This window comes from Necator americanus, chromosome III (assembly GCF_031761385.1).
Source record: "Necator americanus strain Aroian chromosome III, whole genome shotgun sequence".
Lineage (NCBI taxonomy): Eukaryota > Metazoa > Nematoda > Chromadorea > Rhabditida > Ancylostomatidae > Necator > Necator americanus.
The window spans coordinates 21,481,600-21,508,428 of record NC_087373.1 but is presented as its reverse complement, the minus strand read 5'-3'; the positions used below and the strand labels follow the sequence as shown (position 1 = coordinate 21,508,428).

Sequence of the window (26,829 nt, the reverse complement as noted above, 5' to 3'; positions counted from 1 at the left end):
TGCTAGGTGTTATCAGTAATGGCGCAAATGGCGTAGCTGCCGACCATCAACCTTCACTCCCAGGTAGTCCCATTCCAACTTTCGCATTGCGTTCTCGAGGGTGGCTGTGAATATTTTGGGTGAAACTGTATCACCCTGTCGGACCCCCCTCTTCACGTCAATGCTGATGTTCTTGTAGAATGGCGAAATTCCGGTCGTGAAGTTACTGTACAACTCTCGAAGTACCTTTATGTACTGAGTAGGAACGCCTTGGTTGTCCAAGGCTTCCACGACCGCTTCCGTCTCAGCTGAGTCGAAGGCCTTCTTTAAGTCGATGAAGGTGAGACAGAGCGGCATCTTGTACTCTCGTGATGAGTTTCGAAACAGCGTGAATGTGGTCAATCGTGCTGAATCCTTTTCGAAACCCTGCTTCCTCGCATGGCTGTCCTTCATCCAAGACTTTTTCAAACCTATTAAGGATTACTCTTGTAAAGAGCTTGTAGATGACGGACAGTAGGCAGATTGGACGATAGTTGCCGATGTCATGTGGATCTCCCTTTTTATACAACAACACGGTCTTGCTGGTCTTACACTGCTTAGGAACCTTGCATTCCGACAGATAACGTGTAGAGAGACTCGCCAAGGTATTGATGAGTACTGACGGAAATCTCTTCAGGTGTTCTGGTCTTATTCTGTCGGGACTGGCTGCCGTACGATTTCTTACCGACATGATAGTATGTCGTATTTCGGACGGGAGAACATCTGGAATGACGTGTCCGTCTTCCCTCAGATGGTGAGGAGACAAGTGGACATGGCTGTCGAAGAGATCAGAGTAGAAGTCGTAGATGATTTTCTCCATCCCCCTTCTCGATGCAATGGCTGTTCCCTTTGGGTTCCGGAGAGCAGTCATCCTCGTCTTGCGACTGGCGAAGTCTCGACAGGCATAGCGGATGCTTTTCCCCGCCTCTGCGGCTTCAGCCAGCGCTTCTGCTCTTCTCTTTTTAAGGTCTTCCTTTATCGCCTCTCTGCAAAGCCTTGCGAGCTCGGACGTGAGTTCTTGGTTCCCTGCGGCTCGTGCTGCTCCACGCTGGCGTATCAGCTCAGGAGTTTCAAGAGACAGGCGCCTCTTGGTGGTTTTAAAATTCTCAGCCTTCTTCACACAGTCATGAAGGTTTTCAACAAGCCGGCCTTATTCCTCGTCGATGTTGTCCATTGCGGAATCTTTCCAAAAGCCGGCTAGTGTAGCGAAGAGATCCCAGTTGATGGTAGTCCTGGGATTTCTCTCTCTGAACTTGGCGGCTTTCTCTGCTCTCCTTGTGAAGGAAAATCTTCCTCGGACGAGGCGATGGTCCGATCCCGTATAGAACTTTGGTACAACAGCGACGTCCGTCAGGCAGAACCTTTTATTGACGATGATGTGGTCTATTTCATTACGGTACCCTCCACTGGGTGACTTCCACGTCCAGCGTAGAGAGGAGGGCTTCTGAAATTGCGAGTTCCCGCAGATGGTCTTAGTCGTCATGATGAACTCGGAAAGCCTCCCTCCTTCCTCATTCCACTGAGGGCCGTGGGTTCCGATGTGAAGCTCTTAAGGCGTTCTTCTAGGGCCAATTTTGGCGTTGAAATCGTCAATTATAACCTTGTAGAACGCATGATCTTCTCGGTAGAACTTCTCCAGGTCCATATAGAAAGCTTCGACTTCGTCTTCTTCGTAGTTGATGTTGGAGCGTAAGCGACGAAGATAGTCAAAGCTGGTGTTGGACCACATCTTCTCATCCGCAGAAGGCCGATTCGGGTCGTAAGTTGTTCGAAACAGTCGATGTTCTTTACCATACTCGTGTTGACGAGGACGCCAACTCCATCAACACCTCTACTGTCGCATGTTCCTAAAAACAGTTCTTCTCCAGTTTCATATACGGCGTTTAGAGGGTGACGTCGTCTCGTCTCAGTCAGTCCGATGGCGTCGTACTTAACTTCTTGCCCTGCATCATCATCCATGACCGCTTCCGATGCAAGCGTACGTGCGTTGTAAGTACAGATAGTCATCCTAGTCCTTTTCCGTTTCGGTAGCCTATATGACTCCTGCAACCCCGTACCAGGCTTTCCTCCGGAATCAAGAGACTCTTTTCTATTACTGTGTTTTGCATAAAAATTTTAAAACCCATGGGCAGGTTGCAAGCCTCTAGTCCCATGAGTTTTTGGGAGAACTTCCGTTCTCCCGTAATGGACGTGTGGAGCCTATTTGTTGGACTCCAAACCGCCTCCCTTCCACCTCCCAGTTACTTGATTGCAGGCTTTTTGCCGGACCAACGTGCAGGATACAAGGATGTCATGAGTCAGTCCTGGCTAAGCAGCGACAGGGAATCCAACCCGTCTCCACTTGCCTCTCAAGACAAGTACAAGGTCGCTTGTAGTCCGCGATTAGCCCACTATACGCCACCTGGGGACGCGTCGCGTAGTCCCGCGACAACCGGCTGTAATCCCTCTAATGAGGGAGATCCGTGATCACCGTATGTAATCACTATCAATGTGTAACAATGTGTGTAGAAAATAGGAAATAGTGTGAAAACACTACAAGAGTGGGTTCTGCATCCGTTTTAGTTGTTTTTTTTTCTATTTTGCGAAAATGGAAAGATCCAAGTGGGCATCGAACTTCCGACCGTTCTTTTTTATGCCGTGATACCGAGATATTAGCGGACCACTACTTGATAGAATCGATTAGTGATTTAAACGCGGCTACTTAAGTAAGCACAATAGTTTGAGCTCTTTTTGTTCTTCGTTACGGATGTGATGTCTCAGGCTGCCTGCAGAGTTCACAGCCACGCGGGCAGGCTTATGGGATGAGAACTTGTTTTAGATGAGGCATTTGAAAAGACATGTGACAAGTGTTCAGATCTTCCAGGCTCCTTATTACGGCTAACGTTTTGGAGAGACGTTAAGGATAAAGGATAAAGTGTCTGGCGTTAATCTATCCGTTTGGGATGTGCCAATGCGTTCACTTCAATTCAGAATCGTTTGAGGTTCACGAACGTGTAAGTAGCCTTAACAATACTTGCTAAAAATCTCAACTTTCCCTTCAGATTTAGAACGACAATTTGCAGTCGTTATGCTAAGTTTTGAGGAAGCACGAACTCTTACGCTTCCATGAGTACGATTTCCTAGACTTAAAAAGTACTATCTAAGTAGCTTTCGGTTGTTGCCAGGGTGTCATTGTTTGTAGTTATGTTAGTTTGCAGCTAAAATACAAGAAAATGCTGCAGAAATTAAACCCCTATAAGCTAAGATCTTAGAGGCGTGCTGGAAGCAATGAAAACGATAGAACTGAAGGACAAAGACTTTACTAGGACTACAAAATCCTTTTCACAAACTATTTTACTCAAAAAAAGGCTATAAGACTAGAGGAGAAGAGGAGCTTGTCGCGTTCTGTACAGAGGGTCCAGTGCACGTCTTCATTGAGCGCGAGGTGCGCCACTCCGACACAAGACGACTACTGCACATCAAACGGCAAACTATATTCGAAGACGGCAATAATAGGTTTGAAAGAGGAGACAACATGTGATCGAGCAACGGACGGACCTCTCCGTATCTTTAACTCACACTTCTTGTTGTAGCAGTCTGACCTGTAGAACATGACGGAGATGTCGGTGTAGTGTCGTAGCGTAACAAATAGGATTGTAGGAGACAAATTCAAGGCTGCCCTTCACCCCTTCTTCCTAGACCACCAGACGGATTGAGCGTGATTACACTCGTAGTTGTGATGCATTGTAACTCCTGTCTAATCACGGAAAGATCTCAGCACCATACATTTAGTGGTACGCTGCCTTTAAAGGCATCACCCCACGAATCTGAGGTGGTACGGATTTCAGGTGGAGTATTCGTATACTGGATAATAGATTATGGAGAGGGGGGTGATTCCGTCCATTTCTTCCTAACTGCCGTAAAAAAAACGGTCCGGAAGATGCGGCGCGTGCACAAGGCTGGCGGGGCCAGTCGAACTCCATGTAGGAAATAGTGCGCCAGAACGCCCGAAGCCGTATCTTCCGGGCCGTTTTTTTACGGAAATTAGGAAGAAGTGGACGGAATCACCCACTTAAATTAGGAAGAAGTGGACGGAATCACCCACTTTCCATAATCTACTATCCCGTATACGAATAATCCATCTGAAATCCGTGCCACCTCAGATTCGTGGATGCGGAAAAGCTAGAGATCCCACATTTATAGAAACTAATACAAAAGATTTGAAGAATAGTACTGCGCATCCAGATGGGACTTGCGAAAATGCCTACGCTAAGCGATTACTAGAGTATCCGTCCTGCATTAGGAGGTTACTCATCCGCTGGGAAGATAAGTCCAGAAGCTGCATTGAACAACTGCTACGTTCTCTGTATTTCTGTGACAATTTTGTTTTTTTTTTTGGTTTTTGTTTCTGTTCATGCTACTGTTAGAAATAAATAATTCCCAAACCATTATGCATGTAGCTTTGTTAGAATGCAATATATCTGATAAATACTTCAAAACTTTGAAAAATTCTAAAAATATATTGTAGCCAATAATTTTATCACCGTGGCCCACGCCACACGGTCCCACGCGACCCAAAAAGCGTGGCCCGCCGGCCAGCCACGCGGTCGTCAATGGGTTAAAGGCATCACCGCACGAATCTGAGGTGGTGCAGATTTCAGGTGGAGTATTCGTGTACGGGACGGGAGACTATGGAAGGTGATTCCGTCCATTTCTTCCTAATTGCCGTAAAAAACGGCCGGAAGATGCGGCGCCGCACAAGGCCGGCGCGCTCCAGTCGAACTCCTTGTAGAAAATATTGCGGCAGAACGCCTGAAGCTATCTTCCGGGCCATTTTTTTACGGCAATTAGAGAGAAATGAACGGAATCACCCCCCTCTCCATAGTCTCCCATCCCGTATATGAATACTCCACCTGAAATCCGTACCACCTCAGATTCATGGAGTGATGCCTTTAAAGAATGTCGCTTCTGCATTATCACTCTCAGTTCGGAGAAGAAAATGTGGCTGTGCCCGAATATTTGAAAAAGAATCCGTAGATTTCGCTGAATGCGAGGAATTCTCGCAGTAACCATGAAGAGGAACTGGAACAGAATATTAGAAGTGAAGAATCAGATGTGAAAGATACAATTATCTTTGCTGGATAGAGCAAATCTGTATTATGACATTAACTACTCAAAGTGATCCCTGCTTGGGCCAAGAAATCTATTACTTTGAACATCACAAATTCCTATTTCTCCCTTGTTCTTGTGTTTTTCCATAGGTCTGTTCTCAGTTTAATCTCCAACTTGTAAAGAGCGACATACCTCTAACATCTTATCCTTATCCTTTTCTACAGTTTATTTTGGTTCAGCCCATTGCTCGTACGATACTATGACACTACAACACCTTTACGTAACATACCCGGATCAAAACGACATGAAACACGGACAGTGGCGTAAGCAGCTGCGCAGGAAGCCGTATTTCGGAGGTAGCGATTGGAATCGAGGTGGAACCATAGCGAACTGCAGAGAGGGTTGGTGGTAGCAAGGATCCTTACACGATCCCAACTGCTACGCTACACCGCGCCACTTCGAGCGCAGCCGGTTTCGCAACTGTCCGCGCTTCATGTCGTTTTGACCCAACTATTCCTGTGATGACGTCGAGAAGTGGTTCAAGAAACGCCCAGTTTTTTCTTTTCATTTCTTTCCTTTATTAATGTTCTTGCCGACGACACACGCTTAAACGCTCAAATGCAGCTCGATTTTTCTGGAGGATAAATACAAAGTTATTTCTGTAAATGTTAACCAACTAATGGTATAACCTCCCAGTCAATCAGTCGTAAAAAGAGACAAAGGAATATGTATTGTTTCCATACTACTTTGCAGTCCTTAAGTTTCAAGTTGCAGGTATCCTTTGTTCCAGTCGCAACCGACATCAATAATCTGGAGCACTCGACTCGGAACAACAGTAAAGCTTTATGACGCCAACGTCTTGTGTTCTCCTCTTTCAAACATCATTGTACCAATTTTCAATGAACTCCACGGTTGATTTGGTCATGAGAAATTCGCTACGCTATGCTGAGTCAAAACGATCAGCAGGTGCGCTCGAAGTGGTACGGTGGGTAGCTAAAATCGCGTGAAGGTGAAATGAGTAGGGCTTACCTACTCATTTCTGCAGTCACGTTGCATCATTGGTTTGGGCATCATCATTTAGTTGTCAGATTTCACACAGCAAAAACGCAAAGTGTATTCTTCTCGAGACAGTCGACGCCAATCTATCTGGCATCAATTGTTTTGAGGCTAACGCACTTCCTATTCTGAATTAATATTATGAATTGTGAGAACAAAAAATTGGGAAATGGTGGCGTATTTCTCGGTTCATTCTCAAACCAGAGAATAGTGAATTCCACATTACTTTTTCCAATTCTTTTAAAGGCATCACCTCACGCAACTAGCGTGGTTTCAGATGGGTTATGCCTATAAGGGATCGTAGATTGTTGGAAGAAAGGTGATCCCGTCCATTTTTTCCTGATTGCCGTAAAAAAACGACCGGGAAAATGCAGCTTCGACCGTTTCGGGGCGCTGTTGTCCGCGAAGAGTTGTATTGCAGCGCGCCAGCCTTGTGCACGCGTCGCATCTTCCGTGCCGTTTTTTTTTTACGGCAATTGGAAAGGAATGGACGGAATAACCCTCCTCCCCATAATCTACAACCCCGTATAAGCATAACACTAAAACTAAGCATAACCTGAAACACGCGCCACCCCAGATTCGCCGGCTGATGCCTTTAAATGTATATGTTCTTTCAAATGGACCAGGTTATGACAGTTTGCTAAACAAAACTGTTCACACATATTGCGGATCGTTCAGTCTCGAGGGTGACCTCTTCCGCAAGAAACATGCCCGTGGAAGTTAGCCGTGGCATTCAGGAAGATCTCTAACCAGACCATTCCTTTTTTCGTCTCCCCCATTATGTGAATGGTTATAGTGGATAACAAATGTAGAAATAATTACACGTGGTGATTTTAAACACTCTGCTTGTCAGCAATTCTCTGCATATCCTATGTGCATCGAGCAGTGGAGCACACTCTTCTCACAAATCTCAATCCACCAATAATGAAGATTAATGAAATCTTTCGTGTTCGTGACTGCCCATGAAAATGGAAGCAATTATGAAATCTAAGGAAATCAAGAAATACGGAATCGCAGCTTGTTAGAGATGTATTTTCGGGTCCAAAACTTCTTTGAGTGCAAAACTAACAGCGCTCATGAGTCGGAAACCGAGGAAAGTAGAGCGAAATTCCCACTCATACGATGAATACAGTGAGCTCACAGGAACTCCAGAAGGATTTTAGAAAGGCTTTCGAAAGAACCAGTTCATTTAACAAAATAGTGTCATAGCAGCATTTTTTTAAGAGTGGACAGAAGTGTTTATGGCTGAGGATGAAACATTTTCGGGGAGCTTATTTCCACTGACTCGTTCATCTGCGGGTGCAAGTTATGTTTGCTGAGTGTTACTGTTTTGACGAATAAGCAACCAGATGGGACGTCGAGCAATAGTACTATAATGATTTCAGTGCATCACTACAGTAATAAAATATCTTCAGTTCCACTAACTTTCCTTACCTCTGCCTCATAGATACACACATGAAGCGTTACTACCATACACTACTTGAGCAGATCACCGAAAGGGGTAACTGCCGATAGCTGTAGTGGACTGCCACCCAGGGTGTAGTGTTGGTCGACGGAGTTAATCAACGATCGCAAAGAAAATGTTGCGCTTCTGAAGTCTGCGCGGAATGTGTCTCAACTTCCTAGCTTTCTAGAATCCACTTTCTAGCCGAATACAATAGAAATGCTAAAATGTCAAAATTTGCATTACTTCTTCACTTAATAATGCAGTTTCAACTACTTGCATTAAAGGCATCACCCCACGAATATGAGGTGGTACGGATTTCAGGTGGAGTGCTCGTATACGGGATCGTATGTTATGCAGAGAAGGGTAATTCCGTCCGTTTCTTCCTAATTGCCGTAAAAAACGGCCCAGAAGATACGGCTTCAAGCGTTCCGGTGCGCTATTTTCTACAACGAGTTCGATTGGAGCGCACCAGCCTTGTGCACGCGCCGCACCTTTGTGCCGTTTTTACGGCATTTAGGAAAAAATGGACGAAATCACCCCTCTCTCCATAATCTAATATCCCGTATAACGGATTCGTGGAGTGATGCCTTTAAACTCGAGCATATCAGAAGGGATCATTGGACCTTCCGAATTTTTGAGTTTAAACTTGCCTTTGTTTTGTTGGTTGATAGATTTATCTCCTAACTACCTTCAATGGTATTATTTTCTCCAAAAATAAATATTCATTCTTGCGTAAGATTAAAAGGAAAATATGAAATACTTCCAAGGAAAATGTTGCTAGCCACTTGATTAGTGCTGCATAAGAAATTTCCAAAAAATCGAACTTGAAGAATAAATGGCAAGAAAGAATGCTTAAACGCACACAGGTTGCTTTATTGCACACTTTGTCGGAACCATTGTTCGGTTCAAACCTAGATGTTATATGATAGAAAAGCGGTAAAATTTCAATAATAGTTTGTTTAGAGATATGAGCATATATTTCAAGAAATCATATCTCTAAAAATAAGAGTTTGATATGGCAGTGTGTGTCTGTCAATACATGCACCCGCAAATGCATAATGTGTCCTCATTCGGTGGGCGGAAGATCTCGGACGTGAAGATCGGGATGCTGGCCGCCAGCGTCAGCGCTGCACTCAACGTCGATAGTCGCTCATGCAACAAGATTCTCCCAAAACAACGCTTGTGTACGGCGAGGTGTTCGACAGTGCTGTACAAAGTGAAAACCAGTTTTCGCTTGGAGTGAGAGGTTTCTCTGAAATAGCAGCAACATATTTGGAGTGGTCATTTGATCAGTTGTACTTACGGAATTCTACATTTTATTGCGGCTCTGTACGGATAGTTGGAAGGGGCGGGGGGAGAGGTGCACCAAGTCACGGTCTTATTTCTAGAAGTAAATAACTAAATCATTCGGGGTCGGAAGATCTAAGCATTAGTCTTAGAGGATCTATGACGCGTAACCTAAAGTAACTAAAAGGAGGAAGATAGAGCTTCCAAAAACAAGAGCCCAGTTGAGCCCCCGCCCACCCGTTACATTTTAACCCTCTGTACTTCTATCCTACTAAACTCAAAACATTCATAGCATGACAGCATTGTATTCATGGGGCTACTTACTGCAGCATGCGGATTAGATGTTTTTGGTGCTTGCTCATGAAATTACTCCGTTATGAAGTGCATACGCAGCTTCAAGGCTCAATCTTACTAATCTTCAATTATTTTAATTATGTATATCTAGCCTACCCGAGTTTATCGCCCAATTCATCTCATTTACTGGAAGTAAATAATCACTCTCTTTCTTTGCTAATGTTGTGTCAACAAAAGTTTGTTGTTTTTTTTATATTTCAAACGCTACCTTTCGTCGAAGATCTACTTACTGGTTGATACATGTATCGCCTTCGTTCAGAATACGCGAGCGCTATGAACAACACCGGACTTTCCATATTAAGCTGTACATCGTATTCACGATTAATATCTTCCCACTAAGGAGCCGCCGACCCAGTCGATATTCGGTTGGAAGAATTGACTGCCGCGACAATAAGAAGTAGCGAATGATTGTGTCGAACATTTGATTTGAAGAGATTTACGCTGAGCATTCAACGATGATGGCAAACAACTGCTAGATCACTTTCCTTACTATACTCTGTTTTTTTTAATAACCTTCTTCGAAAACCCATGAGAAGACGGTAGATAAGATTGGTGCTCAATTTCTGCACAGCAACAAGGATTAGCAGTACCTTAGTAACGCGCCGACGTGAGCGAGCGATTCTCTCCTTGTTCTGCCACAACGAGGAAGTAGGTGCGAAAGAGCGAGATTTTGTCAACTATATCAATAGAGGGAAAAATAATTGATAACGATTTTCTTGATACGTATCACCACAAATAGCAATCTGAAACGTATCACCACAAGAGACTCTAAATACTGACCAGCAGAAAAGACAACAAAAAGAAAACCGACAGCTTTATTTGATATAAAATAAAATAAGGATAAAATCTAATGTAAGAGGGGAATGATCCTAAGCGCTACGAGATTGACTTGTGAAGTTCATAATTATTCCGATGCTGTCTAAACCGATCAAATCTCAGTTTCAGGCTCTTTTTACTTCCCAACACGGTTCGTTAATCTATGAAGTGATGGATAATGGTCATATCCGTTTGCCACTAAGCACGACGATCCAAATATGGCAAATTGACATGACTTCTTGAACACAATAACAGTCTGGAAGAAAGCTCTTTGAACTCATCGGAAAGAACTTAATGCACCAACATTTACCTTTACTTACTGTGATGACTTAATATGTGTACTATACGAATACTGAACAAATCACAAAAAATCACTGCTTTGGAACACATTCAGATGGCACGCTTACTTGTTCCTGCATTCACGTTCAAAAACTTTTGCTTTTTGATTCGGATTAGACCACTTCAAAAATTGTTGGGAGCAAGCCATCACCCCACGAATCTGGGGTGTTACCGGTTTCAGGTGATTTATGCCTATACGAGGAAGGGGGTGATTCCGTCCATTTCTTAATTGCCGTAAAAAACGGCACGGAAGATGCGGCGCGTGCACAAAGTTGGCGCGCTCCAGTGCAACTCTTCGTGGACAACAGCGCCTCAGGACACTCGAAGCAGCATTTTCCGGGTCGTTCTTTTTACGGCAATTAGGAAGAAATGGACGGAATCACCCTCTTTTCCACAATCTACGACCCCGTATAGCCATAACCCACCTGAAACCCGTACTACCCAGAGATTCGTGGGGTGATGCATTTAAGCCACAAAAGCACATTGAGCACGAATGGGCTTCATTCTGCCGCCACATGTGCAACAGTACTTTCGTGTTGTGCTTTTCTTGTGATAATTTCAGGGAGCGCGAAAGTAGGGTTTGGGAAAACCCTCGAAGATGGCAGCAGGTAGGGGCACTTCACAGTTATCACTTCGAAAGCGCATAACTCTCTCCACTACTCTTCCACAAATCCAGAAATTTTAGACACCTGGAGCATTGTGCGTCGTCAGTTTGGACAACATTCGTGAGAACAGGTCCAACGAAAAGAGGAAAATTCATGTTTCTCCCTTCAAGAAAGTTACCTACAGGTTAGCAAGAGTGTACAAGGCCGCGCAAACCATTTTGTCGGACGTGTTTTCGCAAGAGTCATGTGGACTAATGCCTCAAACTTCTAGACGTGTGGAAGGGGGAGGAGCTAAATATTTCCTCTGTGATTGTTGTTAACTACGCCTCTGTCCCTAATCACTGATGCAAGGAAGGATACCAGCTTCAAAAACCTTCCTATTTTTAACTTCTAGTGATGAGGACCTGCGCCTTCATGTTTCTGAACTGTTCAAGTAGTAGACAAGATTGTGCTGTAAATTCCTCCTCGCCTCATTAAATCTACACACGTAATCTAACACTGCCAAACATTTCCTAATCATGTGGCTATACATTGAACCAATGTGGTTGACGTTCTTGCTGAAGTATTTGTAGCGTGCGTACAGCAAACATGGGAGGTTGTACTGGACATCCTCATCAAAACTGGCTCAACCCCTTCATCGCGACTTTTTTTTTCTCCCTTGACCTGGGAGGAGTTGTTAATTGTCCGACAATTTCAGGAATGTTGGTGATATACGTTTCTAAATTTGATTAGTATGGTTCTTTCCAGCTCCTTTCCACTACAAGCTACATCTGAATGTCATTGTTAAGAACACCACTAGAAAGGTGTAGAATGAATCCCTGAGAGGGTCGCTACACATCCTATTCCACCAACGCATCTCCTCGACGAAATAAAAAATAAAACAAATTTAAAAAACAAAACAAATATGAACGAACAGATGAAATAAATAATAATATAGTAGAGGTAATCATTAATAATAAATAAAACAAGAAAAATAATAAAAAATAACAATAAATAGTAAATAAAATAAATGGACGAAAAATTAATTATGAAACTTCACAAGCTCATCGTCGAAGCCTGAACAGTAGTAAAAAATGTCCGTCAATGCGCAATCAACACAGTCCACCCCGGAACCAGGAGAGCCTTGTTCACAGAATCAACATGTCGCACCAAGGTGTCGCCGCGTGCGGCAGGCAGGATTTCTTTGAGTCGTCCCGTGGGTGGATACGACTACTGGTTACGGACGATATTAGATGTGACATGAGCTCGGGACAAAAAAAGCCGCTCCGCACGTCGCTGCCGCTGCGTTTTGCCGATAAACGGTGTCCTGCAAACAAGAGTGAAAGTTCTACGTTACTTTAAAGAAGTAAGGTACAACTTCCAGTCTTGTTTGCAGGAAGGAGTCCTATTTGAAAGGAATACATCTCTTCCTGATCAGTTGCTTTTGGATTCACTGAACGACCACCTGAACGAGTACTCTAAAAGGAGAAGTGTTTCTGTGACTAGGGCAGAACGTTGCGGCACGTTTGGCGACCTGTTCCAACGATTTGGGAATGTCACAATTCACAGCAGGGATTTTCACAGAAGAGAAAAAGTAATAGCCGACAAACAGCGAAATGCTTCCTTTTGAAAGCCACTAACTGAATCAGATCCTTAGTCAGAACAGCACAGTGGTAGTGATCACCTTAGGGCCCGTTTACAATCCGATTGGTACACCCCATTACGACAGATCTACAGATCACATGAGCGGATAAGCCCGCCAGTGCTCCTCTCCCACAAACACCTCACACATTGAGAATCTTAGAGTAGGTCCTTCAGAGTATCACTAGCCTCATTGCATTCAAACACCCGCAGATCTCTGACGACTTCCACGCGTCCTTCCAGTGATAACATCAACACTCCACTGGCCGCGTGCCAACTCTCTTCGCTGTAATCGTTCCACGGTACTTTCTGGCGTAAATAACGCATGAGGGTGGAAATTGTGAACAGATGGATCGCGGAGTCATGTGAGCACTGCTGGATACGAGAGTTGGACGAGAGATCACGGGTGGCGCGGGGGAGCAGGCGCCTATGGCATGGGAAAACGAAGAGGGCGGAGAGCGAAGCAGTCAGGGACGCAGAGGCCGTCGACGACCATCGGGGGCGCGGCCGAGGTGACAAAACGCTATAGAGGGACCAATGCTGAGACGGTAAACGCTTCGGGAAGGAAGCCTATCTACGGCGGCGGGTTGTAGTGCAGTTCAGCTGTGTTTCTTAGTTCCTACGGTGTTGCTCTTGCCATCGCCTAACGCCTCAGGTCAAATCGGGTCTCCAAGGTTCTAGTTGGTTATTGCAAAAATGGGAGGGTCGAGTCGATATATGCAACAGGACTGTGGGGTCTTTCTCTTACACATGCGTTTTTCGAATATGCTTGTCTTTGATTGGAAGCGATCGTACCAACTTAGTACGTGGTCAACCTTAATTCGAATGACTGTCTGCCCAGCAGACCTTCATGGGATCTCAATGTTACAGGACATCTCTTGCTATGGTAAGAAGACACAATCTTTTTGAAAACTTGTGGAAGAAGGAAATGTAGCTAGAAACATTCTACAGCTGTCTGGATGCTGTGGAGGACATCAGCTACGGATGCCGTGGAAAATGTAGTTGGGAGGGTGTGCCACTCAGTCGTGCTCTTATTTTTGAAGGATCTATCTTGCTTTCTTTTCTTAGTAACCTTAGCTTACGTGTCATAGGTCCTCTATGACTAATACTTTGATCATAGGGTCCGACTGATCTGACTATTAACTTTCAAAAATAAGAGCGTGACTGAGTGCATCTCCTTCTCAACTACACTTTTCCCCGGATGCCAGCCCTTATTCTCGCAAAATCTTCTGTTAAAGGTGTTAAAAGTGGGCTGTTAAAGGTTTGACAACTGCCGGAGCACCAACCTCAGTGACTTCGGTTATTGATGGCAATTCTCGGCTGCGGAATCATTGTACAAAATACCCACATCGCATAGAGTTACTTTCCAGGGTTCTTGCTACTCGTTCAGGTTTCCTTTGCAGCAAGAGAAACATACCGGAACGAGATGGGCCTCGCGCTTGCAAACAACTCGCACACTACTTCTCTGGCGCCTTCCGTCCGTAGCACGCTGTTTCGCGACGAACTCTTGTCTCTCTGACACATATTGACCATGGCCACAGTGCTCAGCGCATAGCCTGTGCCAAATATCAAATGGATCTGTTTAGAAGAGAAGAAGCTGGATGGAGCAGAGCGGGAGTACCGGGGGCAAGTGCTGCAACGAAGTGGCGAAAATACGTCCTGTTCGTCATCTAGAGCTCGAACACATGCGGCACACCGTTGAGTTGAGCATCGGCTGCGTAGGGCGAAGGCGTAGAGCCTGTCTCGAACTTTTGATCAAGCCTTCATTGCCAAGGGCATGTTCTTAAGTGCGCGCTCTCTCTCGACGCGCGGTATCCTGGTGGGCGTGCCGACGTCCGCGCGTGCGGTCGCGCTTCCCTATAAAAGCAGGAGGCGGTGCGGTCTGCTTTCTAGTTGTGTGACCGCACTGCGACGTGTGGTGCTGTGGATCAGCTGCGAGTGTCTTCTGAGGTGTACGTCGTGACCTACGGAGATCACGTATTCGATTCTACCTGAGTAGGTACTCGTTCGAGAGCCCCCTTCGAGGTGTCCTCGGAGATGGCGTCGAGAGGGTTGCCTTCAGTCGCGCATCCGGGCGAGCATGAGAGGTCCGTCTCGGATGGTGACGTAGAGGTGGAGAAGAAACGACGGAAGACCCGGAGACGTCGTGCCAACAAGAATCGCTTCAAGCCGTACCATTCGCTGAGTCCCGAAGAAAAGATGGCGCTGGATGCCGCTGAAACCGCGAGATCGGAACGTAGGACCCGAGAACGGTTGGTTGCAATATGTCCAACATTACAGCTATTTGATCTATTCTATTTCCTTCTTTTTTTGCTCCTAGTTGCCCCCTGAGCTCTTCGTTCTGTTAGGTCGAGTGCATTATAATACGTGGTGGGGTTATGGTAAATGTTGCGCGCATCCCCTCTAACTCTGCTTCCCAGTTGCGCAGAACGTTTGTTCTACAAGCCCACAGAAACTGATTCATCCTGTTTAAGATGGATTGGATGATGATCCCGGGACTTGATGACAACACTTGTGTGCTACAGTACCACTCACGAGGGTCAGTATTTCAGACCGTCTGGTTCTATTTGTAAATGTTGTTCTATCTCTTCAAGTTTTGGTTCTCGTACCACTTTTTGTTGTATGATTAGTGTAATCAGTTGGTGTATCTATGCTGAGCCATTGGATTCATCATTGACAATTGAAGAAAGAGAACTTTGATGTTAGACGTTTTTGGGCTACTCAATTCAAAGCTAGGTTCACTTCTAGTTCTGTGCTGGTTAGACCTATTTGTTGAATGTCTTTATGTTAATGGTTTGTTTGCTTTAAGTTGTTTTAAGAATATCAGAGTCACGTAGTCCAAACAGTCGACATTAAAGTTTTCGCGTGGGTAAGTTTTTGGGAGACATGGGTGGGAAGCAAAATTGAGGGAGATCCACATCATAAGTCTAAGAGTACGATCCATTGGGTAAGCAATCGGATCCAACTCGACATTCGTTAGGCTCGCGATCAACGCTAGCGAATTTAAGGACTTTTGCAGAATGGCGAATGGAAAGCCTATGGCTCCGAGTAATACAACGCAGTTTTTATTGGAGGATAGAGAAGCCCGTGCTGAACAAGGACGAGAGGTTAGTACAGCGACTTTATCATACGCGCAAGATACAGTTACGAAGTGTACTCATTGATTTCGAGTTGTTTCTAGGTTGAATTGGCATACGAAGCTAGTGAACGGCGACGTGTGCGGTCAATTAGTGTTTCTAGCGAGTTTATGGCAGCGAGTGAGGGAGCCTCTTCAAGCGGTGACAGTGAGACTGACAAAGAAATGGACCGAGAATTTGAGGCCGAGTTTGAAGAGTACACAATGGATAGGCTCTCAAGACTCACTAAGGACGAAGTACGTTTTAATCATTCTTACTACTTACTCATTGAGATATTCCTAGGTTAGGTCTTCAATTCCTGGTTGAGCGATGGTAAATGATGTAATCTAGTTCTATTAATTGTTCTGTAAGTAGGAACTACACTTTCAGATGACGAAAGAGATATTGGACAAGGAAAAAAATGCAGAACTCTATCAAGAGAATATAACAAAGATGATGAAGGAGAATCAGCGGTTGAGGAAGATGTTACAGGACAATGGAATTCCTGTTGATCATAATCATACTTCGCAACCAGTTGTATAGCATTTACCCCACCTCTTCTAGTTAAGTGATCTGGTTAGGTTCTCCCGTGATTAAGTAAGTCATCATCCTGATCTACAGGCGGGTTGGGGCAAAGGTGCCGATTTCAGAGGTGCGGTTGCCCTTTCCCTTAGCTTCTGATGGTTAGTTCAAAATTGTTTTATTAGGGCGGGGTGTCGCGTTTGGCGCTTTCTCAACCATTCCTCAGGATAATACTATAGCTTCGGGTCCTAATTGGCCGGGTGGGGTGTACATTATGTGTTCCGTTTTTCTCGTGTTATATATTCTGTACATTTGCTATGGGTTTTGAATGCTTTTTTTGCACTTGCCTGTTCTTGTTCTCTTCATTATGTTTTTATTTGTGCAACAGGGACCGGTCAGGCAGACCTGCTATATTCTGCGAAAATCAAATCACTTTAGAATTATAGAAGTGAATAAAAATCATAAAACTAGATTGTTACTGTGTTGCGTTTCTTAACGTTGTTTGTTGTGTGGTGTTTATTTGCGACTGAACGAGTAGAAAGTGTACCTGTGTGATTACGCCATCGATTCCGTACTGAGTTATCGTTATTAAAACTGAGTTGAGAAGATTGGCAACGTTGACAAGACTTCATTTGTGTTTGTGCTTGATTTCGAATCAAAAAAAGTGCAGTTGCCTTCATGCGTAGTGGAATGGTATAGTGCTCGGACCTTGTTTAAGATGACGGCAAAGGCAGTCGGAGGATGTTTCATTTTTAGTAGGCAGGCCTATCGTAGCGTTTCCTACGTAGACTGCCCATTCCACATCCAGTAGTTACTAAGAATGAAATAATCAGCAAATATATAAGCGGTGTTATTGACATGAGTAGCTCTTTAGCAGCACTTACCGAAAAATTCTCTTCCGATTAGCAACGGTGATCTTGATTTTAGAATGTGGCTTTTTTTTTCGAAAATAAAGGTGGGAAGTTTGTTTAGGCTCCGCGTTCAAACTGGTTTATGAAAGTGTCATGTCCGATATTCCGGATTTGTGTAATGAAAGAGTAGTTGTTGAAGTAAATAGTGGGTCCGAACGGAGATCAAGTGAGTAGAATGAGTAGAAAGAAATGAGCTCCCTTTCTCTACCTGACAATAGTGTGGATTTCGGGAATAAAAAGTAAGTAAATAAGGAAAAATAGTAATAATCATGCTATATAATAACGCGCTCATTCCGTGTTTGCGTGTGTGTGTGTGTGTGTGTGTGTTTTGTCTGTATGTCACGAAAATATCCTATATAATGATGCAGAATCCGCAATGGTGAGGTGCCGAACCACTGCCATCCACCTGATAGACGAGCACTCTACCTTTTCACCATTGTCCAAACCTATGTTTGTTGGCTTTGATAAGACAAATTAATTTCTCTCATATGTTAGTGAGGGTAAATAAACTTTTATGAGAATGTATACTCTCAAATTTTCAAACTATTATGCTGTATAATAACGCGCTTATTCTGTCACGTGTGTGCTCTTGTGCGTGTGTCTGTCTCAGTCAAGAAATTCCAAAAAGAGAGGGAGACAGATACTATGGCGTCGGTTTGGTGCGCTGGAGCCCCAACGTTGTAAAATTGGGTGAGATGGGTCCTGCGGCGTAGAACTCGTGCCCTGCCAGACACAACTCAGCCAGACATCTTTAAATTGGGTGGGACTGGTCCCACAGGGTCGGAATGGTGCGCCGGTGCCAGAAAGCTATAGAGAGGGGAGAGACTGGTTCCACTGCGTCGCATTGGTGCGCGGAAGCCCCAACGCGGTAGAATGGGTTTCTATGGTCCCCTTTGCATATCTATTTCCCAGCATGTCTTCTGATGCTGCTAACATTCTTTCTTCAAAAAGAGGAAACACACGTGCTAACGACTGATCAAATACAATACATAGTAGCCAACGGTTTACGCGATCTGATGTAGAACGTTATTTTTATCACTATGATAGTGATATTCACGTCATTCCATGTTAACACATCGTTCTTTGTTAATAGTTGAGAACGGGGGAAACACATACTTCGAATAATGTTTCCAAATTGAGGAGATTTGAGAGAACATAGATGTGAAATCAAGTTCAAGTTTGATTGTTCTTCAAATATAGAACTGACGCGATTAGGGAAAAGTCATAAAATCTTACATCTATGCTTAAATTTTCGGACATAAAAAAATGAAGAGAGCGTTGATAGAAAAAAAGGCATTCTGATTTTACAAAAGAAAATGTCGCTATTGTTACTTCTTATTGATCGGTGAAGGCGAGCGAAGCAAACACCAAGAATTTATTTATCCTACCAGCCTGAAAGGGCGGGTGTAGTGTAACGGTTAGAGGTTCCGCTTCCTGCACGATCGGGAGTTCGAATCCGTCCTAGTGCTCACCAAGCCTTTCATCCCTCTGGGGTCGATAAACTGGTAGCAGACTCGTCTGGGAGGATAAAAACACTGACTTGACACATCGGCTAGTCTCCGCAAGTCATTGTATAGGCGAGTTACACGTTCGTAAACCTCAAACGATTCTGAATTGAAGTGAACGTTGGGGCACATCCCAAATGTGTTGTCCCAAAAATCCCCTGCTGCAAATCCTACCTCATGCCTCAAAGCGGCGCAGCGGTGGTCCTGGTCGTCGGGCAGCTATGGTGGCGAGACTTCGTCTCGGCAGGTCCAACCATGCCACAAAGGTGATACGACGATTTCGGTGCCAGGCTGCTAGCTTGCTAGTGCGACAAGCCGACCGAGGACAACACCCCCGTCGCGTCATACTGCTAATGTCTACTATGTGTTCTTCAGAAGCTAGGGCGTACCCCAGAAGCGACGCGCATTGTCCTCGCCCGGGCAATGTGGCAAATATGCGAGGGCTACCTGCTAGAGGACGGAGCCGGCCAAAGAAGTTAGTCCGCCATCGCCAGCAACATCCAGCGCGCTTGGCAACACTTAACGTTGGGACGCTTACTGGAAGAAGTCGTGAACTGGCAGACAGTCTCAGAAAACGCCATGTTGACATAAGTTGTGTACAGGAGACTCGCTGGAAAGGCTCCAAGGCAAGGGAATTAGGCGATGGCTACAAGCTGATCTACGGCACATCAAATCGCAATGGCGTTGGTATCATATTGAACGAGTCGTTTAGAAACAGCATCACCGCGGTGGATCGACTATCGGATGGCTGTAAAAGTAGATACAGGAGAAATGGAATTGCGAGTCGTCTCTGCTTATGCGCCAAAGGCGGGCTGTAGTGAAGAAGAGAAGGCAAGCTTTTGGGAGGATCTGGAGCACTACGTCCAATCCCTGGAAAGCGAAGAAATACTTTTAATCGGAGGAGACTTCAACGGACATGTCGGTTCTCGGAAAGACGGATTCGAGAGTTCTCATAGTGGATACGGCTATGGAGCTCGTAACGACGACGGGCTGCGAATCCTGGAGTATGCTGTTGCAAGTGACTTGATCATTGCTAACACGCAGAATCGGAAAAGAAAATCGCATTTGATCACGTACACCAGCGGCGGTGGTGAAACACAAATAGATTTCTGGATGTTACGCCGACGAGATCGCCGACTTCTGCAGGATTCAAAAGTCATCCCTACAGGCCATGTCGCTCCCCAACACCATCTGCTCGTTATGGACTTGAAAATCTCTCGTCCAAGGAAGAAACATCCAAGGACTGATACACAGCGCATCAAATGGTGGAATTTGAAGGATCGAAAGGAGGTATTTTTCGCGTCCGTAGCTCCATCTACACTTCCCCACCCTACTCGTAGTGTGGAAGAAATGTGGTCGTCTACTTCCAGCGTTATACGCTTGACCGCGGAAAACACTCTGGGAAAGAAGACTCTAGGTAAGCCAAAGGTACAAAAGGCTACGTGGTTTTGGAACGAGGAAGTTCAGGCGGCAATTCGTGAGAAGAAGTCCAAGTATAAGCTCTGGTGGGGGACGCGTCAGCCTGAAGATCGGGGTACTTACCTAGCGGCGAAGAGGGAGGCTAAGAAGGCAGTCTCCAAGGCGAAGTCGGACCGCTACAAGACTGTGTACGACATGCTTGATACCAGAGAAGGGAAGCGGGCAGTGTATCGTTTAGTCAGAGCGCGACATCACTCAACGTTGGATATGGAACACACCAAGATCGTTAAGGGAGCCGATGGAGCCGTTCTGCGCCGCCCTGGTCAGATCCTGGAGAGGTGCGAGAGTACTACAACCACTTGTGTAACGAAGAGTTCTGTCATCCTCCAATCCCAACTGTTCCCAGCGTCGAGGGTCCTGTTCTACCAATTACTGCCTTCGAAGTCGGTGCTGCCCTTGCAAAAATGAAGTGGAACATGGCAACCGGTCCTGATGACATACCTGCTGATGTCTGGAAGCTGCTAGGAGATCGAGGGTCCATGTGGCTCGCAACTCTATTTAACAAGATCGTTGCAGAAGGACGGACTCCAGACGTTTGGCAAACTTCCGTGACCGTGCCTGTCTGGAAAGGGAAAGGAGACATTGTTGACTGCACCTCGTACAGGCCTATACGACTGCTGTGCCATGCGATGAAGGTTTTTGAGCGTGTCCTGGAAGCTCGTCTGAGGAAAATTGTTAGCGTTTCACTTAACCAGTGCGGCTTTGTGAAGGACTGCAGCATTATAAATGCTATCCATGCTGTCCGAATCCTCCTGGAGAAACATCGAGAGAAGAACCGCAGTGTGCATCTTGCTTTTCGAGCTTCAAGAGAAAGCTTTCGACCGTGTCCCATATGAGCTGTTATGGATGTCCATGAGGTCGCATAGAGTACCAGAAGAATATGTGCGGTGGACGAAGCTACTTTATGCGAAGCCTACCAGCGTTGTACGATGTGCTGCTGGAACAAGCAGCCCATTCCCTGTACAAGTAGGGGTTCATCAGGGTTCATCCCTCTCATCTCTGCTGTTCATACTGTGCATGGACACGATAACGAAGGAAATCCAGAAGCAGCATCCGTGGACCCTACTCTCTGCCGACGATGTCATGCTCGCGTCGGAGTCTCGAGATGATCTTCAGAAACTAGTGTAGTCTTGGAAGGATCAACTGCAGCAATATGGATTGCGCCTCAACACATCAAAAACTGAGTACATGGAGTGCGGACCAAGGATAGAGGATGGTTCAATTCGTGTCGATGGCACCGAATTAAACAAGGTGAACTGTTTCAAGTACCTTGGATCCAAAGTGACTTCCATAGGCGACATTGATCAAGAAGGTCGAGCACGTGTTAATGCGGCATGGATGAAATGGAAAATGGCAACAGGGGTACTGTGCAACAAGAAAGTTCCTGTTCGACTGAAGTCGAAGATCTACAGGACGGCTGTGCGTCCTGTTGCTCTTTACGGATGCGAGTGCTGGCCGACGACGAAAGCCTTGGAAAGAATGCTGCACGCTATGGAGATGCGGATGTTGAGGTGGACGATAGGTGTAACGCTAAAGGAGAAAGTATCCAACGACACTGTACGTTCCATCGTCGGCGTCGTCCCGATAACTGAGAAGATGAAGGAGGCGCGACTGAGATGGTTTGGTCACGTCTTGCGGCGGGAGGAAGATTCTGTTGCCAAAACCGCTCTGAAGCCCGACGTTTCAGGAGTGAGGCCGGGTGGGAGGCCAAAGACTCGCTTGTTAGACCGTGTGAAGCTGGATGTGATAGATGCACGTTTGTGTACGGCTGATGCAATGGATAGAACCAAATGGAAGACAAGAAGCAGAAAAGCGGACCCTGCAACAACGCGGGACAAACGCTAGGAAGAAGAAGAAGTTGGGGCACATCCCAAGCGGATTGATTAACGCCAGAAACTTTGTCCTTTAACTTCACTAGGCTGAATGTCCGGCTAAAACCGGACATTCAGGCTGGTAGGATAAATAAATGAATAACTTCCTATGTATAGGTGGAAGTATAGCCAAGGTTGTTCAGTCGAAGAAAACTGTTTTTGATATTCCAGTCTGAACATTCTGTGATGTTATATTTTCACAACAGAGATCTCTGCAAAGAATGAAAAGTACGATCTTCATTAGGCGCTATATAAAAGTTTTCTATGAGTTTTTTTTTGGAACCGAAAGCAAATTCTCTCATTTCAGTTTTTATGAAAAACTGATGTTTAGTTTGCAGCAGACACTATGTAGACAAGGGGTGGCGGAGATTATCCTGTAAACCTATAAATGTTCGGTGACATGTAACTACTGCTGACGAGCACCTTAAAATTCTATGAATTGAATCCTTTCCACGTAAAACGAATCCAACCGTAAAACGATTCTTGCAACCTAAATTTGTTAAAACTCCTAAATTACCAATGTGTTGCGTCCTGACAGAAATTGATAGCAAGACTTGCTCGTTTTATTATCTCTAAAAGTTAGTTATTTCATAACAATAAAGACAGTGACAGTGAGCAGTAGAATAAGTCGTAGAAAATTTGGTAAGTTCCTTTAAATCCACCACAGCTACCTCAATGAAACCCGTTGTAGAACTCTATTTTGCTAATAGGATGCCTAGATGCGATTGCTTTTTGTCATACTGTGAAGGTCACTGTTAGAAATGCTGAGGTACGGCAGATATAAAACTGCGTAATTATGGCAAATAATGTTGGAGCATGAAAGTACTGCACAAATATCGAAGAAAAGAGCCTTGCCATCACCCCTGTCTTAGCAAACATTGCGCGGACAGCATTAGATAGTTGCAACAGGGATCATAATTGATCCGAGTGATTTGTAGCCAATAGAAATGATGATGGTTTTTTTTTTGAAGTGGCTAAGATTAAAACAATTGGTGCAGTGCAAATCGTTTTTTAATTTCGAACGCTTTGTTTTTCTCATGCCAGAACCTTTCCCTTTGGCGTGGTCTTATTTGCTGTCCTTCCCAAAGTAATTTTTAGAAAATTATCGTTCTGTTACTTTGTATGCTTCTAGGTCATAACTGCTTAAAGGCATCACCCCACGAACCTGGGGTGGTGCGAGCTTCAGGTGGGTTATGCATGGGTCGTAAATTGTGAGGAAGAGGGCGATTCCGTCCGTTTCTCCCTGTATCATTGCGTTGCGGACGTGTTGTCAGTGGAAACGGACGGCCACGGAATGCTGTTTCTTATGACGTCCTCTATTGCAGCGCGCCACCTTTGCGCCCCCAACACCTGCGATTCGTTCGGATGGGTTCTCTATGAATCGCAGGCGGGGCGGGGTGCAAACGTTGTGCATTGGAACAGGAGCGGTCATAAGAGGGTCGTCCGCTTCCACTGATACAGGAAGAAAATGGACGGAATCACCCTCTTCCCCACAACCCCGTATGAGCATAACCCACCTGAAATCCATACCCAATTCGTGGGGTAATGCCTTTAATCTAATATTGGGCAGTTTGGGAATTAAAAAACTGCTATTAAGAATATCGGGGTTTGTATTGAAGAAGAGTAAGTAATAGAGGTGTATGAGTTAGAGTGATGTCGAAGTGACTTATTTTTTTCTAGTATTCAACAAATGCTTCTTTTTCTAAGTGTTTCTCTATCTTTGCCTTCTTCTTTCTCGCTATCAAAAAACACTTATCTACACCGGGAGTGAAAGTGAAAGGAACTTAAACCAGTGCACCTTTCGCTTTAGATGCGTGTTAATATAGTCAGCGCTGAATTCAACCGGTTGAATCTGGTGAGCGCGGCGGGCCCTCCTCTGCTTGATAGAAACCACTCCTCCTTTTGCCCTTACTCAAAGGCATCACTGTACGAATCTGAGGTGGTGCGGATTTCAGGTGGAGTATTCGAAAACAGTGTGGAAGATGCGGCGCGTTCACAAGGCTGGCGCGCTCCAATCGAACTCGTTGTAGAAAATAGCGCTCCAGAGCGCTCGAAGCCGTATCTTCCGGGCCGTTTTTACGGCAATTACGAAGAAACGGACAGAATCACCCCCCATAAACATTTCAGCATGAGCTCACCAGCACTAAGATGTTTTGTGTACAGTAGAGTCAAAACCACACCTCACATAAAAAAAGAAGCACGTAAATGGTTACACTTGAAGCGGTGCGGTGGAGCGTAAGCGGTTAGGATCGAGCGAGGACCCCTGTTACCACCGTTCATTGCTGCAGGTCGCGATGGTCCCAGCTTGATTCCAACCGGTATCTCACCGCGCGCTTCGAGCGCAACCGCTTTCGCAACTGCACCGTGCTTTATGTCATTTTGACCCGACTACATCAATTCTTGTTATCACTTTTATTTTTCAGAAGGAGTATGGAGAAGCCAAAAAAAGAGAACTCACATTTGGCCCCAAACAGTTAAGGGGAGAGCTCGCTTTCTCTATTCCATCCTATCTTTCACCATATAGTGTGACGTGGCGCTGCAAAACTATGAAATAACTGTCAAAAGGCTTGATCGCCCCGATTTCATTGGCCATCCAGTCGCCGTTACTCATACTTGCTTGAGTTACCTTTATTAATATGCTACACGGCATGGATTTTCTCTTGCATGATATATAATACTTCTTCTTTCTGCCTTGTCTGGATCGAGCGGGCATTTCAACCGCGTTCTAGGGAAGGAAAAAAGTAAAAATGCACATTTAAACCGTGCTCAAAGTTTGCCTTCGTAACACTTTGGGAATACGATTTCCTCTTAGCTATATTTTGTTATTTAAGCTTCTTTGTAGGTAAATTTTCGCGTAGAACAACGTAGTTTACATATCCTTAACATTGAAAGCAGGAATGAGTTTCGTGAGTGAAGTCGGTGAGAACATTTGTTGAAACATAGAAATCTTACTCTTTCAAACAAAGTAAAACTATTTGAAATAAAGTCGATCGTATTGGGTTTCCCTTTTCGTTTCTGAAGCATCTGAAAGGATTCTTCAAAGAAACAGTTCATCACTTACATATTGTTCCTAACTAGAAGGAAATCCTTAACAGCACTGTGAGACCTCAGTTTACAAGAACTAGTAACTTTTCAATCACTGAATGGATGAAAGCACTTATAGCGGATGTCGTCACTCCACGAATAGAAAGAGTTGCCTTATTGGTTAATTTCTTCTCTGCTCTATTTTAAGCAGTTTCATTCTCTCACTTCTACGGGTTTAATGAGTTATCTTGAAGGAGAAACGGAGGCTCTCGATTCCCCTATTTGTAGAGAACAGGGTGTTTTCGCTCTGATTCTTGCAAAACTGAATCAGAACTGTACCTAGTACAGGTAAGAAGCCTGCAAAAATGTAAACAAATACTTCCTCCAATTTGTCTAGTCCTAGTTTCTGATCGGAGTGATGACGAAAAGGATTGAAAAGTCCTCTAAATCTGGTGCGTTCTTTGCAAAAAAAGGATACGATCCCCTCTCGGGCATTGTAATGGGAACATTTAGTTTCTGGTTTGTCTTCGTGGAGCATTGCAAAGTCTTGCTAGAAAAATTCTTCAATTTATTGCCTCTTTAATGATCGACTGTCGACAGCATGGTTTCTGTATAGATCAAACATAATGATACATGTTGGACCACGTGGTCGACTGATGAACCGTACACACTTTTCCTACCATAAGCTTCACTACTTTTTCACACCTGTGCGGGCAGCCTGCTTCTAGGGTCTCTTACGCTGGTAACATAATTTCCCCTTAGCATAAAAATGTGGAAAAGCAATGTGGGCTTGCAAAACATTTAGCAACGAAATCATAGAAGTAGTGGATGAGATCTGTTAGCAAGTTCGAGGAGTTTGAAAGTTTCTTGCATACGCAAAATTGCTATCACTTTTTGTAGTAGGTCTTCTGACATGCTCCCATTCTACTTATAGCGAAGGAAGCTTGGAACTAATAGCCTCGACAATCGCTCGAGGGTTTTGTTCACATTTTATTGGCATGCTTAATCAATTCTCAAGTAGTTCCCTCAAGTAGAATTTATGCGTCCCAGAAGGCGAAACCGTAACTTTGCAGCGAAGATGCACAAAGGAAGCCTGACGAACTAAAGATTGCGGATCATCGTCTACGGCCCACACATACTCGTGATCAGCATCGTCGACCCTAATGATCAAATTCGATCTGATTCCATGCGTTGCAAAGATAGAAACTCAATAATCGCTTCAGACAATCTTCCACGTCTTCATCGTCTTGACTCCCACCTCATCAGCGCTTACTACAGTGCGGTTAAATACTTGTCCCCATTCCCCCTTCAAATGTTGTATACTAGGATAATTAGAAGTCCTAACTAAATATTACGCCTGTGCGATACGATACGATGTGGATGCATCTGAACAAGCAGCATATGCGGTCTCGCAGTGGAACAATTTAATTTCCCAGGTCTGAGTTGCACTTCATCTCTTTGAGTGTAGGTTTCAATCGCATGGAACGGACGGACAGATCAACACCTTATATTAAACAGTCTTTAGAGCTTCCACAACTTTAGTGCTTTATTTCTTCCGCTTTCATGGGCTTCATAGGTTAACCATGAATGAATTCTAACGAAACAAAGGTAAATTGCCGAAATTGATTGCGCTAAGAACCAGCTCAACTCATGGCTGAAGAACTCTTTGGTACAATGTGTACTTATATACGACGTAGTGTACAGGCCCTTCTTTTGTTACGAACAAGTTATGTTTCAGGCGCTAGTCGTTATCTCAAAAAGTTGGTAA

General features: G+C 44.7%; 7 protein-coding genes across 11 annotated transcripts; 5 read left to right on the top strand and 2 right to left on the bottom strand.

The window, feature by feature from the left end:
* Window positions 1–12: 12 nt before the first annotated feature.
* RB195_010394 (uncharacterized protein) lies at window positions 13–2,025 on the bottom strand (the record flags this gene model as incomplete). 3 transcript variants are annotated; one of them, XM_064191375.1, is made up of 2 exons in its annotated part: window positions 284–1,004; window positions 1,619–2,025. In XM_064191375.1, 2 exons carry the CDS (start codon window positions 2,023–2,025, stop codon window positions 284–286), a joined length of 1,128 nt encoding a protein of 375 aa, XP_064048956.1. The 3 variants fall into 3 exon arrangements, with proteins under 3 accessions (XP_064048958.1, XP_064048956.1, XP_064048957.1); XM_064191374.1 differs by lacking the exon at window positions 1,619–2,025 and having other exon boundaries at window positions 13–432; XM_064191373.1 differs by lacking the exon at window positions 284–1,004 and having other exon boundaries at window positions 1,612–2,025.
* Window positions 2,026–2,142: 117 nt separating this feature from the next.
* RB195_010393 (uncharacterized protein) lies at window positions 2,143–2,484 on the top strand (the record flags this gene model as incomplete). Its single annotated transcript, XM_064191372.1, has 1 exon — window positions 2,143–2,484. One exon carries the CDS (start codon window positions 2,143–2,145, stop codon window positions 2,482–2,484), a length of 342 nt encoding a protein of 113 aa, XP_064048955.1.
* A 6,278-nt stretch (window positions 2,485–8,762) lies between these two features.
* RB195_010392 (uncharacterized protein) lies at window positions 8,763–14,303 on the bottom strand (the record flags this gene model as incomplete). Of its 2 annotated transcripts, XM_064191371.1 has the most annotated exons (4): window positions 8,763–8,864; window positions 9,844–9,930; window positions 14,092–14,189; window positions 14,255–14,303. In XM_064191371.1, the coding sequence occupies 4 exons, from the start codon at window positions 14,301–14,303 to the stop codon at window positions 8,763–8,765; spliced, it is 336 nt and encodes a 111-aa protein (XP_064048953.1). The 2 variants fall into 2 exon arrangements, with proteins under 2 accessions (XP_064048953.1, XP_064048954.1); XM_064191370.1 differs by lacking the exons at window positions 8,763–8,864; window positions 9,844–9,930 and having other exon boundaries at window positions 14,020–14,189.
* A 367-nt stretch (window positions 14,304–14,670) lies between these two features.
* On the top strand, window positions 14,671–16,292 carry RB195_010391 (uncharacterized protein; the record flags this gene model as incomplete). The annotated part of the gene is made up of 4 exons (XM_013445204.2): window positions 14,671–14,885; window positions 15,653–15,740; window positions 15,815–16,006; window positions 16,140–16,292. 4 exons carry the CDS (start codon window positions 14,671–14,673, stop codon window positions 16,290–16,292), a joined length of 648 nt encoding a protein of 215 aa, XP_013300658.2.
* A 2,532-nt stretch (window positions 16,293–18,824) lies between these two features.
* RB195_010390 (uncharacterized protein) lies at window positions 18,825–21,002 on the top strand (the record flags this gene model as incomplete). Of its 2 annotated transcripts, XM_064191368.1 has the most annotated exons (4): window positions 18,825–18,953; window positions 19,063–19,162; window positions 19,400–20,444; window positions 20,513–21,002. In XM_064191368.1, the coding sequence occupies 4 exons, from the start codon at window positions 18,825–18,827 to the stop codon at window positions 21,000–21,002; spliced, it is 1,764 nt and encodes a 587-aa protein (XP_064048951.1). The 2 variants fall into 2 exon arrangements, with proteins under 2 accessions (XP_064048951.1, XP_064048952.1); XM_064191369.1 differs by having other exon boundaries at window positions 18,909–19,374; window positions 19,454–20,444.
* A 10-nt stretch (window positions 21,003–21,012) lies between these two features.
* Window positions 21,013–21,294, top strand: RB195_010389 (uncharacterized protein; the record flags this gene model as incomplete). The annotated part of the gene is made up of 1 exon (XM_064191367.1): window positions 21,013–21,294. One exon carries the CDS (start codon window positions 21,013–21,015, stop codon window positions 21,292–21,294), a length of 282 nt encoding a protein of 93 aa, XP_064048950.1.
* Window positions 21,295–21,354: 60 nt separating this feature from the next.
* On the top strand, window positions 21,355–22,011 carry RB195_010388 (uncharacterized protein; the record flags this gene model as incomplete). The annotated part of the gene is made up of 1 exon (XM_064191366.1): window positions 21,355–22,011. One exon carries the CDS (start codon window positions 21,355–21,357, stop codon window positions 22,009–22,011), a length of 657 nt encoding a protein of 218 aa, XP_064048949.1.
* Window positions 22,012–26,829: the final 4,818 nt, after the last annotated feature.